Below are 16,341 nucleotides of genomic sequence, written 5' to 3'. Positions count from 1 at the left end.
ATTGATAAATTATGAATCATCACTCACTTACCATATCATTCCTTGGTTGTATATCAGATGAAGAACATTTTCTGCAATTTTAAATTCACCATATTCTGGCTGGAAAGGGAATTTTATTTCATTAAAAAGGGAATTTATAAAGGCATGTTATAGAAGAGGGTTTCCCAAACTGGGGTTTGGTTCACAAGCTGATGAAATGTTCATAATTAAAAACATCTTAAAATGTAAAATTAAAATAAAGCATTTCAATAAATACAATGACAATAAAAAAAGGACATTTTTATGGTTATAACATATGACCATCAACATTAGAGATCCGTGAACATGCGAATGTGTTGTTAAATTACTGAAATATTAATGTCAAATTTCAGGAAGTACTTCAAATCAATATTTTAGGCCAAAGGGGTTCGGCCGACAAAAAAATGTTTGGGAATCCCTGTTACAGAAAAATCAGAATCTAGATTAAAAAAAAAGACATCATCTAATTATCATAATGCTTTTAATCATATCAGTAGGATATGATTAGCACAAATGATTTTCTGCAGTTTATCAAATCAGTATAATTCTGCAGAACAAGAATGCTCCTGTGATAATCAAAAGCACATTACAGATGCTAATGAAAAAGCTTAAAAGTGATGTGTGCATTGTTTTCAATATTAAAATACGTTATCCTGTCTCAGCTTAATTGACTGACCTGTTTGTAAATATTTAGCTCATTCTGTTTGTTTTTGCTGGCGGCACAGATGTTACACACCTTATTGTTAATTTGCATTGAACCTGGAACATTGCTTTAAATGTGTTAAATATGTAAAAATATGTGCAATGTGACCCAAGTGGAGTCCTACAGTTTTTGATGGTGTTTGAAAATTCCAGATTCCAGGCAGGTCTATTTATCGCCCATTTATCTGCTCGAACCTCTGAAAGTATGTTTTTGAACAGAAGCGACCGACTTACAAACTTGCTCTCCAAGTCCCAACAGCAGCAGTCACTCAAGTATCGAACCATCAGTCCACGGATGAAATCAATGAGCAGGATACTTGCCACCGTGAAGATCATATCAATGATGGAGAGCTTTAACATCTCCTGTAAATAAGATAAACAAAATAAACCGTCTGCATTTACCTTTCTTGTGAAGGGTGCAATGTTACCCCTCCGCAGACCATCAGTACCACCAAGCAGGACTCTCAATAAGTCCACTGGACTGAAACCAAGAGAAAGTCAGCGCTGACAGCACTTTCATTAAATAAAAGCCTGGATATTTCAAGCCACGTATCCAATCCATATTCCTCTCCTCCAGAGGGAAACATACTTACACTGTTTGTCACAATAATGCCGTTAATAAATAACAGTGTAGCTAAGAATTGAGATACTTCATTAGTTCACTTGCTTTCATGGTTTAAAATAATTGAACAAGTGGCATTAGTTCTAAGAAAAGCCTTCCAGAATCACTTGTTTGAAGATGACACTTTTATTTATTTATTTTTAATATGTTATATAATTTTTAGTTGTGACATACACTATTATTTTAAGATTTTATTGAGGGGTTTTTGGAAGTAAAATGTAATTTTTTGGAAATTAATACTTTTATTTAGCAAGTAAATATTAAACTCATCTAAAGTGACAGTAAATCCATTTATATAAATGATTAAAACATAAGAGATTACTATTTCAAATAAACATTGGTCTTCTGAAATTTCTATTCATTAAAGAATGCAAAAACATTTATCACAGTTTCCACTAAAATATTAAGCAGCACGACTGTTTTCCATATTCACGACAATAAATGAATCAGAATATTAGAATGATTTCTGAAGGATCATGTGACAAAAGTGGAGTAAAGATGCTGAAAATTCAGTTTTGCATCACAGGAATAAATTACTTTTTAAAATATATTCAAATAGAAAATAGTTTAAATTGTAATAATATTTCACAATATTACTGTTAAAAACATTTAAAAATTGTACCGACCCCCTAACTTTTGAATGGTAGTGTACATAATATTTTGTGAGATATATTTTTAAAAGCTTCATTTTGCTTGGCCATATGTAGGGAGCAACTTTATTTTATAGATCAGGAATAGCTTGAAACATTTTATTTACTTGGTATAACAATGATGCCAAATAAAAAAACAGAATTAAAGTAAATTTTAAGAGATTTAAAAGATTTTGCTTTCAAGTTTCATTTTCAAGACCAAGCAGAAGGCTCTGCCAACTGGTAACATCAGCAGTGAAGTCAAAAAATGTGCTACGTGATAATTCTTTAGCTAGCACCTATGCAGGGTTCATTCCTATCCTTCAGTCAGCCCTGCTAAGCTAAATCTGGATCAGAGAGCAATGATTTCCATGTGAGCGAGTACCTGGCCGACATATGTTTCCCAGCAGGGGTCCTGCTGTGATCTGGTGTTGTACCCATAGAGGACGGTCTGGTTTAGCAGAGACTGCATTCTCATCGGTTGTCCGGAGGATGCGGTGCTCTTGATGGTGGTCATGCTGTTGTTGAGGTCCAGAAGAGTCATGGTCAGCGTGCTGTTCTGCCGCTCTGTGATATCTGGGACGATGGTGGACAGGTTGTCCTCGGTTGGCTGGGAAATCGTCGCTAGGTATGATGTTAAGTCAGACAGGTTTCCTGGACCCCCAGTGATCTGAAATTATTCAAAACATGTATGGTTTGTTTGTTTATTTATTTCTGTTATGTTGAATTTAATTTTTACATAGTTAATTTTCTAACTAAAGGGTGGTAAAAAAGGTGGAATATTTTCACTGCATAAATATCAATGTTGTTAAATGAATGTTCTGATTTTATTAATTCATTCAAACATGTTATATATTTACAGCTGAGTAATACACCAGAAAACAATATGGCTGCTCAATATGGTAAAAGAACATTTCATTTTTTCTATTTTTTTTTTTTCTGATAAAATTGTGAATGTTATAAAAAAGTGCTTGTTTGTACTGTGTAAAGTGCTGCACAATTTGGCCCAAAAAATTGGGATTTAATATCGATATCACTATAAAATAATAATAATCATAATAATACTTATTAGGCCTATTATTATTATTATTATTATTACGGAAAATATTAGACAATATAAATATTACTATTCTAATATTTCATTGTAAATTAAGTATTATTTAAGAATTTTAAAAAAATTGTATTTAAGAACAACAACTATTATTATCATTATTATTATTTAAATGACAAAATATTTATGACTGTCCTAATTCCTTCATTTTCAATGCGAACTGAGCCACTAAAAACACTGGATCATGAGTTGCTTGTGTGTAAAAGAACACTGTGCCACACTATTTACAGTGCATATTTTTGGTAATTAAAACAAAGCCTTTGCAACTAGATAAACGCATTAAGTAATGCTGCAATTTCAATTTTATTGATTAATCATGTAGCCCTAGAGAAAAGGTTGAGAATGCAATAAGAATGTAACTGTGACTCACAGCAGAGCTCATACTGTTGACTTTATCCAGGAGGGCAATAATCAAACTGTAGAGGTTTCCAAGGTACAACACCAAGACTCTAAACAAAAGGCATATTTCTCTTTTGAAAAACAAAATATAAAAAGGTAGAGCCAAACTAGAGCACCAAGAGTATTCAAAGAGTGATTTTCAGACCTGGCCAGCTGGAAGCGGAGACTCGTTCTGGGGTGGTACATTTCCAGCTGAGCCACTAACTCAAAGGCTGAAGGAGCAATCATTGTGATGAGGGACACAACCACACTCACCTACAGAAGAAACCCAATACATATGCAGTAAAATCACTCATCTTTCTCTAACACACAACACATCATCCCTAATACTAGATGAAATATCTGGATATTGCAGACATAAAAAAGAAGCAGAAAAAGCAAAAGAAGAAGAAAGAATAGTAATTACAGTAAATAATTAGAAGAACAAAAAGAACAATGCTGTGTCCCAATTTACATACAATATTGGCCACAACCCATTCAGCTAATATTGGCCACAACACATTCAGCTTTGGATCTGGATTAATTTAGAACTACAAAAAACAATATATATATGTGTGTGTGTGTGACCCTGGACCACAAAACCAGTCTTAAGTGTCAATTGTTCAAAATCGGATTAATACATATGAAAGTTGAATAAATAAGCTTTCCATTGATGTATGGTTTGTTAGGATCGGACAATATTTGGCTGAGATACAACTATTTGAAAATCTGGAATTTGAGGGTGCAAAAAAATCTAAATACTGGGAAAATCTCCTTTAAAGTTGTTCAAATTAAGTTCTTACCAATGCATATTACTAATCAAAAATGAAGTTTTGATATATTTATGGTAAGAAATTAACAAAATACAGGGCTCCAAACTGCGACTAAAATGGTCGCATTTGCGACCAAAAATATTAATTTGCGAGTGAAGTTTTTGCTAAGGTCGCCACTGGCGACTATATATAATTTGCATGAAAGGACTTTTTTCCCGATTGTTTTGCGCTCACATCTTTTGTTATGTTCACGTATTAAACTTACATAAGACGATGCGCATCAAAGTTTTACTGGAAAAGAGTTTCAAACAGTCCTCGTCTCTGCCGCACACAGTCTGCTGAACGCAGTGAGAGAGACCTGAAAGGTGGTAATATAAACACCAGTACGCCGCGTCCACACGGTCCGTGTATGCGTCCGGATCGCGCGAGCGGAGAGTATCGCACTTAATGCTCAGGCGCAATCTCTTTAGCACCTCAGTTAAAGCAGCAAGTGAACCCATAATATATTTCGATTTACTACTATAGTATGAAATGAACATGATCAAAAGGTAGGCAATAAGAAAGCCTATAGTACAACTTACTGAAATGTTTTATGTAAAAGCTCATTGTTTGAAACTGAGGAAATGTATAAAGCTTGTAAACATTGCATTGTAATACATTTACCTCAGAATAACCACTCAGTGTCCATAAACTCATCAGTCAGCTAGAAAAATAACTATAAAGCGTTTTGCTATATTCATGCACTGTTGCATATTAATATTTTTACTTATTCTGTTGTACATGATTCAACTCCTCCTATAAAATTACATTTTACTAATGAAGAAAAACAGACTGAATGTGTGAAAGACGTGACAACATTTATAGGATGCACTGCACTCAGTTGCCAAGTGATGCTTATGGTCCATGATATTGGTACAGATTCTGTGTAACGAACAATTCTTTGTGACTGTATATTTCAAGTTGTAAAAGACATTTAATTCACACTTTAAGTGAACCTTAGTCCCCCGGTCGACCTGATCATCTACAAGATGGATTAAAATGCTGATAAAGCCTAGAAAAGATAAGATATAAACACATGACAAAATGATTGAAATGTTAAAATAGGGGGGAAAAATAAAATGATAATAATAAAATAAACCACTTTTATTCTGTGGCACCTAAAAAAATAATTTGGCGCCTAAGTTTTTCTTTTATAGGAGCCAATGGCTCCTTACTCGATTTTTTTGTCTGGAGCCCTGAAAATATCTTCGTGGAACATGGTCTTTACTTAATATCTTAATGATTTTTGCCATAAAAGAAAATTTGATAATTTTGACCCATATAATTTATTTTTGGCTATTGCTACAAATATACCCCGGCGACTTAAAATGGTTTTGTGGTCCAGGGTCAGATACATACATACATACATACATACATATATAAAACAATACACAAGTATTGAAACAGACAAGTAGAGAAGGGGGTTTGAGTGATTAACAATAAATATCTAACCTGATAAAAAAGTAAAAATTATTTAAAAATGTTATTCATCTCATCCGCAACAACACACTGCAAAAAAATGCTTTTCTTACTTGGATTTTTTGCCTTGTTTTCAGCCAAAATACACTGGTGGGTGAGGAGGGACACTTTATACTCAATCCTGTATGAGCCAGGGAGCCAATGGAGCAATTTAAGGATGGGAGTGATATGATCATATTTGCGCACCCTCATCAGGATCCTAGCAGCACTGAAATATCTAAAAACTCTTAAATCAAGAAGGATTTTCTAGACAAGTAAAATTTGTCTTGTTTTCAGAAGAAAAAAATAAACATGTCAAAATTAAGTGAGTTTTTGCTTGAAACAAGCAAATTAATCTGCCAGTGGGGTAAGCAGAATATTCTCATTTCAAACAAAAAACAAGATTATTTTGCTTACCCCATTGGCATATTATTAGAAGAATTTCGAGATATTCTGGCTGGAAACAAGACAAAAAAATCTAAGAAAAGCATTTTTTCAGTGCTCTGTGAACTTCTATAAAGATACGTTTAGTCATTAATTTTTAAATGCATCATCAACGTGCCTCTTCATTTATGGTAGGAGATTAAATTGAACGAAATATGGATGATGTTAACTCAGACAAGATGATTGACGGCAGTTTAAACGGTGACAGGAGGCTGTGCGTAACAAAGAGCGCTCCATCAAAGTCCATCAAAATCCTGAAGACCTTAATTAGTTGCTTCAGGTGTGTTTGATTAGAGTTGGAGCTACACTTTGCAGGACAGCCGATCGCCAGGAACAGGGTTGGGCACCCCTGCTCTAGGCCAAGTAGAAATATTTTGTCAAGTATTCATGTACACTTGTAGACAATGTATAAAAAAACATAAAAACTCAGTGTACCTCGTTCTTCTCCCAGAGTGTTAGCTCAGGTTTCTCCTGCTCTAGTTTCTGAGAACGATCCACCACAAAGTAGATGATGTAGATGCTGCCGGTCAGAGACAGCAGCACCAGAATGTTTGCCAGAATCCGCAAACTGATCAGTACTGCTCTGTTGGGACAGAAACAAGTCAGATACACCTATAAACATCTAATCATGTATCATCATGAAAGGAACTTATTTAGCGATGATGAACAGCTGACTGTACATGAACCCGCTTACATGGCTACTTTCAAATCAATTGACATGAACTATCGATTATTTACTGATAATTATTTTATGCAAGAGTTCAAAGAGATATGGAACCTGAGGTACCTGAAACTAGGACTAGGTAACATTTATATAATGCTATGATTATTATAGAGAGCCGAGAATAATAATAAAAAAAAAAACACATTGTATCATATTCTGTTCTACTTTATGACTAATGTGCACTTTCTAGTGCCAGGGACCAATAACCCCAAAAGATTACTTTAATAAAGGTCTTTCTGACAGCATCTTTCTGATTCAGGAGGTTGTATAATTCTAGTATCATAACAGGGTTTTTTCCACCCTAAATGTCTAAAATTTGGCATTGATGAACACTGCAAGCACATTATGGATGTCTTTGTTCTGCTGAACACAAAGGAAGATATTCTGAAGAATGTGGGAAACAGAGCAGTTCTGGGGCACCATTGACTTCCATAGTAAGTCAATGGTGCCCCAAAACAGCCTGGTTACAAACTTTCTTCAAAATATCTTCCTTTGTGTTCAGCAGAACAAAGAAATTCATACAGGTTTGGAACTACTTGAGGGTGAGTAAATGATGACAGAATTTTCATTTTTGGGTGAACTATCCCTTTAATTTAAAGGGAAAACAAGTTTTCATAAGCATAAAAGCAAACATTAACTCAGAAGACAAGACTTCAGATGCATCTGAAGTAAATATATTAAGGATGTTGAGATATTTGTATTAGAAAACAAGTCTAAAACAAAGATTTTCATTTTTGCAATGCATCCAATATGTCATGAATTTAAAGGGGTCATCGGATGCCGTTTTTGCACAAGTTGATATGATTCTTTATGGTCTTAATTAAAAGTAGATAACATACTTTGGTTAAAATTTCCCAATAGTAGTGTAAAAAACACCTTTTTAAACCTGTCAAAATCAGCTCTGTTTTTAGCAAGCTATTATAGTCCATGTTGCTTTAAATGCTAATGAGCTCTGCTGACCCCGCCCCTCTCTTCCACAGAGTAATGAGCAGAGTAGACTAAACTCAGCCACGAAACTGGCTAACTAGCACATTGTTAGGAAAGGCGATTTGCAAAGATTCATCCGTTATACTCACTTCTTCTGTAGAAGAAGCTGGATCATGAATGATTCACGTGAACATAGACGCATTTAGGAAGATCGGGGACCGGCACATTCACTTAAAAACGTAAGTAACGTTAATCCTCTGCATCTTCAGCGGCTCAGATGTTGGGAGTAAATGATGACTGCTTTATTACATCCAACAACAAAACACCTCAATCGCTCAATCTGAGACATCTTGTCTTGCCCTGCACCGAGTCGACACAATGGCGGACGGATGACAGTTCACTCAGGGCGGGTCTAAGGTAAGACGGCCTTGTCAATCAACTATCGTGGGAGCGGTCTGTGCAGAACTATGTCATTCTCTCAGGAACCTCAGGCCTGATTTGAGAAAGGGGATTTTAAAATAGGGATTTAAAAGAAAAACACTGGGTGGATTTTTATAGGATGGATGTGTACACACACTTCCAACACACATTTATGTTCAAACAACTTGTAAAGTGAATGTTGCATCTGATGACCCCTTTAAAACTTTCTGCTACCTTTTTAAGGCCTTAATTTGAGGAAGGACTTTAAGATCTGCAGAAATCCTGCTAAATGTCCATAATGCAATAAAATAAATAAGCAAAATATACATATTTATTTCTTCTTTCAGTTGTTTGATTTTGGGCTGAAATGTGTCCTGGTCTTGTTAGATTCAAGTGTAGAGTTTAGCTATAATTATCTGGAGATACTGTACAAATGTTAGCATAACTCTGTGTGCATGGGTGTCGCATTCCCACAACATATTAATCGGCTTTAATGTGTGAGCAGGTCCGCTGACGATTTAGGTGCAGTCATCCGTCCGCAGTAAAAGGCCGTTTGTATAAAATACGGCGGGATGTTTTCCGTTTTGCATGTTCTGCTGCGATTGCATTGGACGGGGAGGAGACGTATAAATCAGGGCGGTCTGAGGAAGCATTACAGGCGCTGTGACAACAGCCTCAGATAGAGAGAAACAGCACATCACTGTAAGTCACTTACTGATAAAAATCATTCCCACCCTCAAAAGACAGTTCTGTTAAACATGCACTTCTGAGAGAGTTTGGAGAAAACACTTAGTCAGCACTTAGGTTTATGTTGAGGTGATAATGGAAACTCAAACAAAGAGGAAAACTTGCAGGCTTGTGTCTTTCTTCTTTTCTTGCTCTTCTACAATGGCCTCCTAAAAACAGTAGCAATTTTTTTTTGTTAGTGGGCATCAGGGTTATTACAGTTGTCTAAAACTAAAACCATAAAGAAAAATGAAGAGTATATATGATTTTTCTTTTAAAAATGACAAAAACAACAACATTTTGCTCAGTTACTAAAACTTTCAAATTAAAAAGAAAACAGAAAATATAAAAAAATATAAATAAAAACTGTTATAGTTTTTCAATGATACCAAAATAACACTGGATGGAATCCAAAATACAAATATTCAAAATCCTGAAAATCATAATCCTGAAGCATAATTGCTGCCAAATAGGTACAGGTATTATAGTAACTGTCTGTTACCTCAAAAAATTGTGGTAATTTGGTACTGTCATAAAGAAAAGAATATGAATATTTTGGAAATGATTGATGATTGCTATTGGTATCTAGAAAACATAATACCTCTGGCAAATGTGCAAAATGGCCAAATCTTGTCCAGTTAGTCGACCTGAACGATACATGGTCATCACATACATCTATGTGAAATTACAACTTCTGCACTTTTTAAAAACATGCATCAAGTGCAACATTTGTGTATGAACAAATTGAATGATATTCCAAAGAAATATCTGAAATTTAGCATGACACAAATGAGACTCAAATAACATGTTTTCCTTGGAAAATTCAGCACTAATAGTGGAACATAAACCTCCTGTGTAGGCAATGATGAATTGAATTAAAACTGGATGATCGTTGAGAATTGACTCAAGGACAGATTGTTTATTTGGGTCTGTTGGATGTAGGAGATACTCACTCTGATGCTATTGACGATGGCTGCCCCTTTACTCTCAGCCGCCTCTGGGTTCCCAATCAGGTAGTCCCACGCACAGAAGACACGCCAACAGAAGGTGTAATTCTCTTCTGAGGCGCCAGCTAAACTCATGCGGGAGTTTTTAGCCATTCTGATAAAAGAAAAAACACAAATTAAGCTTTTTCTAAAGAAACATAATACATTTCTTAGTGAATATAACTATGAAAAAATTACCACATGGTGAAAAATGACACGTTGTGTTCTGTTAATTTTGACCCAGAGAGAATGTCTGGAAATGCTAGTTCATGTTATGACATTGAACTAAAATTGGTAATTTTTTTACTTTTTGTTTGCCACCTTGTTACATTTGTGGCATTCCCTGTCAAAAATGACAGGCCTACAAAATTGCATACGGATTTTCCTTTGTGATGCTATATTATTATTAAATCTTGGATTCAGTCTTTTTATCAGCATGTTTCCTTTTCCTTTTTTTTTGGAATTAACTGATTTTAGGCCTCATTGATCTGAGCTCATGCACCGAAATTATCCACAAATAATGCTTTTTGCACTCAAAAACTAAGGTGCTAAGTGAAAGAAAACAAGATGACAAAAACACTAAATTCAAGTTTTGGTGATAATGTAGCATAATATTAGATTTACAAGCAACATCAAATCAAGCAAAAGATTTTCAGCACAGCACAAGGGTTAAAAAGCGGTATACTTTTTTTTAGCAGATACTTTCATCAACCCTGCTAAAAAAAGACAGGTTAACCAGATCTTTAATAAACCAGCTTAAACAGAAACACCTTATCTGCAGTTAAAGCCATGAGTTTGACATGAACTGAAAATATCTAGCTTGAATGGACTGTAAGTCGCTTTGAATAAAAGCATCCACCAAATGCATAAATGTGAATGTACGGAGGTTAATCAGTGATTTCAAACAAAGCGTCTTTGAAGTAGTGATTACTTTCTAAGCAAAGTGATGAAGCTGTAGGCAAAAACGGCCATCCCGACCAGAAAATAGGCCAAGGGTAGTCTGTAGCCGGCACTGCCGATTTTACGCACATTGCCGTAGTATCCGTAAAAAAGCACAGAGTATTGAAGATATCCCTGAAATATGGACATAAAACAAAAACAGTTGACAAACTAGCAGATTGAACATCAAAAATAAATTATTTGCAATTAAACCCCGAAGTTCCGCAGATAATATGCACATCATATTTGTAAAGCAGTAAAAACGAGAGATGATAGTCTTGCCCCCAGTGACCAGATGGTGTCCAGGTCTTGTGCGGAGGAAAGGTGCTCCTTGGGGATGGTCTTGCTGCGGGTGGTACCAAACGGAGCGCCAGCCAGGAGCTGATTGGACAGATTGGAGCGACAGAGAGAATGATAGAGGACAACAGATGATACCCGAGCAGAAATTGCTTTGTGTCTCTGCACCGGGAGTGAAATAAATCTAACCGTATTTTCCATTTCCAGGTCTAAAAACATCCTTGTTGAGTTTTAATAAAAGATGTTGTCTTCAAATTATATACGAGCACACAGCAGCATCTAAATATCTGTATGTGCTTTCAGAAATAATAATAGAGAAGCATAATGTCATGTACTGTGCTTTTTTTTTTTTAGTATATCCTTATGTACCTTTAAACTGCCATGACATTTTGATTTGTAAGCTTTCATATCTGAACATATAGCCAATTATTTACTTTTAAGAATGAATGCAGTGCATACTAACCTCAGGCAGCACGATAAAGGCTCCAGTCATAATAGTGAGAACTATATTGATCCCAAATAGCCATCGCAGGAATATGAAATAAGAGGCCACACCTGATCCAAAGTGACCTTCACAAACGACATATACTGTACATTTAATGCAGTATGGGGTTAATTTGACCTGATCTGACCCTTAAAATACTTTATTTAAAGGGTTATGTTGATTCAGTCAAATTAAATGACATTTTCGACTTTAATCACACTAATAGTTAATCTGAATACTTTCCACATTGATGCACATTTTTAAGTCACCCAATATATTTTGCAGTATATTTGACATTGAATATGCATAAAGTCTAATATATTTACCATATCAGAGCAAGTTTATCATTCACGAAAATGTGATCAAATGTTTTTCTTTATGCCTCGCAATAAGAGATTAGCATATTTATCTGCAGACAAATTAAACACATATTGTGTGTCACGATACTAACTTTCAATCTTTTTAATCCTCATCTCCCAGGGAATGAACAAGACAACAATGTTGTAGAAGACTCTTGAAATCTTCTTCAGCAACTGCAAACGTTTACAAAAAAATACAACAGTTAGATAATACATTAAACATTAGATTAGTATAGTTTGCAGACAGAGGAATCCAAAAATAAACACATATTCAATCCAAGCAGTGTTGAAAGACCTGTAAGATCTGAGCTCTCATGTATAAGGATAGGAGATCATATAAAAACTGAATTTTGTTAAACCAATGTTTACGGATCTGATTTTCAGTCTGCCATGAAAGCCATAATCAGAATTAATAATTTACCATCAAATCCACTTGCTAAAAAGTCAATTACTTTTAATGGTGCTTGGGCAGCCTTGGCGAATGCCATTGGACATTTTAATTAAACCAGGCTATAACAACAGCCCATAAATTTGAGTGCAGCGTCTGTGAACAGATGAGGAACGCAGCTGAGGCAGAGACACGCACAACCTAACCAGAATCTCTCATACACATAAAGGGGGAAAAAAAAAAATTAAAGAGAAAAGGAGAGAAGCTATAATATGAAAAAGACAAAAGCAGGATGGATGGATAGACGGATAGAAAACACACCTCTGCCCCGGCTGCCTGGTAACCTCTCGTCCTGGTCAGTCTGCCCTCATACTTCAGAACAATCTCTCTGGCTTGCCTAAAACACACACAAATTCAAACAGTCTAAGAATGTTTGACAGCTAGTGAAAGTGAGGGCAATAATAGAAGGCTTTCCTGTTCTATGATCCTGAACACATCTCTAGAACACTTTTGTTAATGTTTGTTTTCATAGATGTTTAACCCATTAAAAATGGTGCTTCATGGTTTCTTTATTAATAAAAATGAAAACAAACCAGCAACAACAAAATTAGGCCATAAAATTCAATGACAACATAAGAGGAATCAAACACATACAGAAGATGGAAAATTGATTTTGGGGGGTAATTTCTTCAGAAGGTGGGTGTATGTAATCATGAGCGCTCACCCAAAGATTATGAGGACACTCGTAAAATGGAGCATGTATCTTCTCCATGCACCACCAGGCAGAAACCTGACAGTTTTTTTATGAAACTTCACAGATAAAAGTGCTAATGATGCTAATGAAAGAATTAGTTGGGCGAACATCATCTTTGGACATTAGAGTGGATGCAAACTCATTTATTTAAAGAACCCTTGAAATAAATGAATAATGAAAGCATAGGTTGGTAGCTGACATAAAATACATTTGGAAATTTGACATGCTATGCTCCATTCCATCTTTCAAACATTATTTAACATATCGATATAGTATTTTTTTTACTTAAATATAATATGTCATATACATGTCATTGATATATACACTATATTGCCAAAATATCGGGTCACCCCCATCTAATGAACATGTTTGTCTAGTAATTTCTAGGAGTACAAATCTTAATGTTTAAGCATATAATGATATTCTACGGAATTGTGTGCTTATAACCTCTGGTGTGACTTTAAATGCAGACCTTGAGCCAGAAACTCATCACCAAACATCAATGACTTGTACACATGGGTACAGTCATTTTAGACACGTCCAAAACTGTCATTGGTGTTTGGTGATGAGTTTTTGGCTCAAGGTCTGCATTTAAAGTCACACCAGAGGTGTTCAGCTGGGATCAGGACTTGGCTTTCTGCAGACCAGTCAAGTTCTTCCACACCGACTGAATCAATCATGTCTTTTTGAACCGTTCCTTATACACAGAGGCACTGTCATGTTAGAATAGAAAAGGGTTCTGTCCAAACTGTTGCTATAAAATTAGAAGCACACAATTCCCTAGAATATCATTATATGCTTAAACATTAAGATTTGTACTCATAGAAATTACTAAAGTAGTCAAACATGTTCATTAGAAGGGGGTGACCCAATACTTTTGGCAATATAGTGTATGTGTGTGTGTGTGTGTGTGTGTGTCTGTGTTCACATTTAATGCAGTATTTTTTACTTCCTTACATTATAATTATAGTAAATATGATGTATTTTTATTGCATTTAATTTGTCACAATGGAGGTTCAAGGGAAGGCAAAAAAAAAAAAACTATGATTGCTTGTACACTGTACCAGAATAAAACCAGAATGCGATCTTGGCGTAACCCGTCATTCACAGCGGGTACATTTGCACATCCTTGACCTGCACCCAAAGAAGCGATCGCTACCCAGTAAAATGAGAAAGTGCTGGCCAGGCTAATGAAACAATTACTCAGCCAATTTAGTTTGTTCTCTGAGCATCATGTTGTCAGTATTGCGGTTGCTTTCAGGCACTGAAAGTTAATTGTTATTTACCTTACGGGTTTAATGCGAGGATGCTTCCCTAATCCGTTATCATCAGTTTCTACATTTTCAAATGCCATTTCCAAGTAGGTTAATGGCAGTAATGGGGACAAAAAACATTTTAGACAGAAATAATGCTTAGTTCTTTTCATTCTTCCTATTTATATAATGAATCTTACTCACTAACAATCATGTCAACTGCTGCACAAACACTGGCATCGGCTTAAAAATACCTTTACAGCACATTTTACCCACACATTCACATTTACTCTCACATTTTGGTCTTATAAATGCTGAACTTATACATCCTTTATCCTTTTTATCTTATGCTATTTAAACCGCTCCACTAGAGAGCTATTCAATTTTATTATCTGTAATAATTTCAGTACACGATGTGCAGAAATTCTGATGGCATTTTCCTAACATACACTTGGTGGGGTCTTACTTGAGCACTTTTAGCTTGCGTCTTATTGGCCAGGGTTTAGTTCGGATGTTGGCGATGATTTCCTTCTGAAGCTGAATGTTCTGGAACAACTCCTCTGGATCATTACTGTCCACTCTTTCTCCATCCTTATCCTCATCATCAGATAGTCTGAAACACGACCAAAGATCAATAATAACTGCAATTAATCTTACAGTAACATTAGACTTTTATTTGTGCAACACATAACAAAACATTGTTGATTTATGTTAAAAAAAGAACATGAAAAATACAATGGATGTTCAGAAAAATTACAAATAAATAAACAAAAACACACACGTGCATAAATTCCAATATTTGTAATATAATTGAATATTATTAGTAAACTATAATTAAATGTTAAATTAAATATGTGGATGCTGCAACATATGTAGATACACTTTTAAGGATGAAGGTGAACTGGATTCAGAATCTTAAAAATTGTATATATAACCTGTTATATTGTATTTTAGTTGTAAGTAAAAATTATAAATGACGACTAAAGTCACTTTGTTCTCTAGTTTGCTTATGAAACTTATTATATGCAAAGTGGGTCGCACATAAATCATACTGTATTTATGTGAAGCAATGTGGACTGTGTATATAAAGCAACAGATCCACATACATGTGTAAAAGACATGGATATTTTTCATTTAAATTCCTTGTACAATAGAAATTATGAAAACATGATATACAAGATTTTTCAGGAATTATATATTTTTAAATATACATTTCTATAAATATAGTTTATAAACTAAACAGTTTATATGCAATCCACATATTAAATGGAATATAATGCTTTGTTCTGCTATAAAGGATAAATATTCCAAATAATAAATAAATAAATAACATACCTAAGAGACTGAATGCTACAGTTTACAAGTGTCAGGTGCAAAATTAGCTAATATAACCTAGAGTTAAAAAAAAATCAGATTTAGACAAAAAGGTGGCTTACCCATTATCGTCTTGATACGGGGAATAAATCCTTCTGGAATTCTTTCTTATGCTCTTATGCCGCTTGGAGGATATCAAGGGTCTGGTTATAGTTGCTGGTTCTGCCATTTCACTCATTTCCCAGCCTTAAAACTTTCTGCAGTTTTCAGTGAGCATGTGTCCCATCTGTAGGAGTTGTCCTGTGCCGGCGTTGCTGATGGGACTCTGAAGGGAGCAGGAGCGAGGAGCCCTACCTGCCTGATTGGATCCTACTGAGACACTGCATAAGCCCCTCCACCAGAGGAGTTTAAGCTCAGACAATCACTCCAATGACAGCTGGACTGGCTTCTTAAAGGGACAGCGCGAGAACTGCAACCTGCTGATGAATGACTACGCCTCTGTACAAAGCGATACTAACAAGAGAGAAGATGTAAACACTATTCTCACACTTCACAACAAACATTGTACATCAAAACACTAGTTAACATTCAAATAT

General features: G+C 35.2%; 1 protein-coding gene across 1 annotated transcript in view; it reads right to left on the bottom strand.

Annotated features, from left to right (window-relative positions):
* LOC306881112 (transmembrane channel-like protein 3) overlaps window positions 1-15,974 on the bottom strand; it is a gene marked incomplete at both ends in the record, with an annotated part of 31,303 nt that extends 15,329 nt beyond the window's left edge. The window contains 15 exon segments of the mRNA XM_079435025.1: window positions 32-99; window positions 955-1,083; window positions 2,357-2,641; window positions 3,453-3,531; window positions 3,627-3,736; window positions 6,610-6,757; window positions 9,098-9,141; window positions 9,925-10,072; window positions 10,889-11,031; window positions 11,179-11,277; window positions 11,657-11,763; window positions 12,129-12,210; window positions 12,746-12,821; window positions 14,898-15,044; window positions 15,868-15,974. Coding sequence (XP_079291151.1) covers window positions 32-99; window positions 955-1,083; window positions 2,357-2,641; window positions 3,453-3,531; window positions 3,627-3,736; window positions 6,610-6,757; window positions 9,098-9,141; window positions 9,925-10,072; window positions 10,889-11,031; window positions 11,179-11,277; window positions 11,657-11,763; window positions 12,129-12,210; window positions 12,746-12,821; window positions 14,898-15,044; window positions 15,868-15,974 — 1,772 coding nt within the window.
* Between the last annotated feature and the right edge of the window lie 367 nt (window positions 15,975-16,341).

The sequence above is a fragment of the Barbus barbus genome (genome assembly GCF_936440315.1).
Source record: "Barbus barbus genome assembly, chromosome: 2".
Classification (NCBI taxonomy): Eukaryota; Metazoa; Chordata; class Actinopteri; order Cypriniformes; family Cyprinidae; genus Barbus; species Barbus barbus.
Note: the sequence above shows the minus strand (reverse complement) of the source record. Positions and strands in the feature narration are given on the sequence as shown.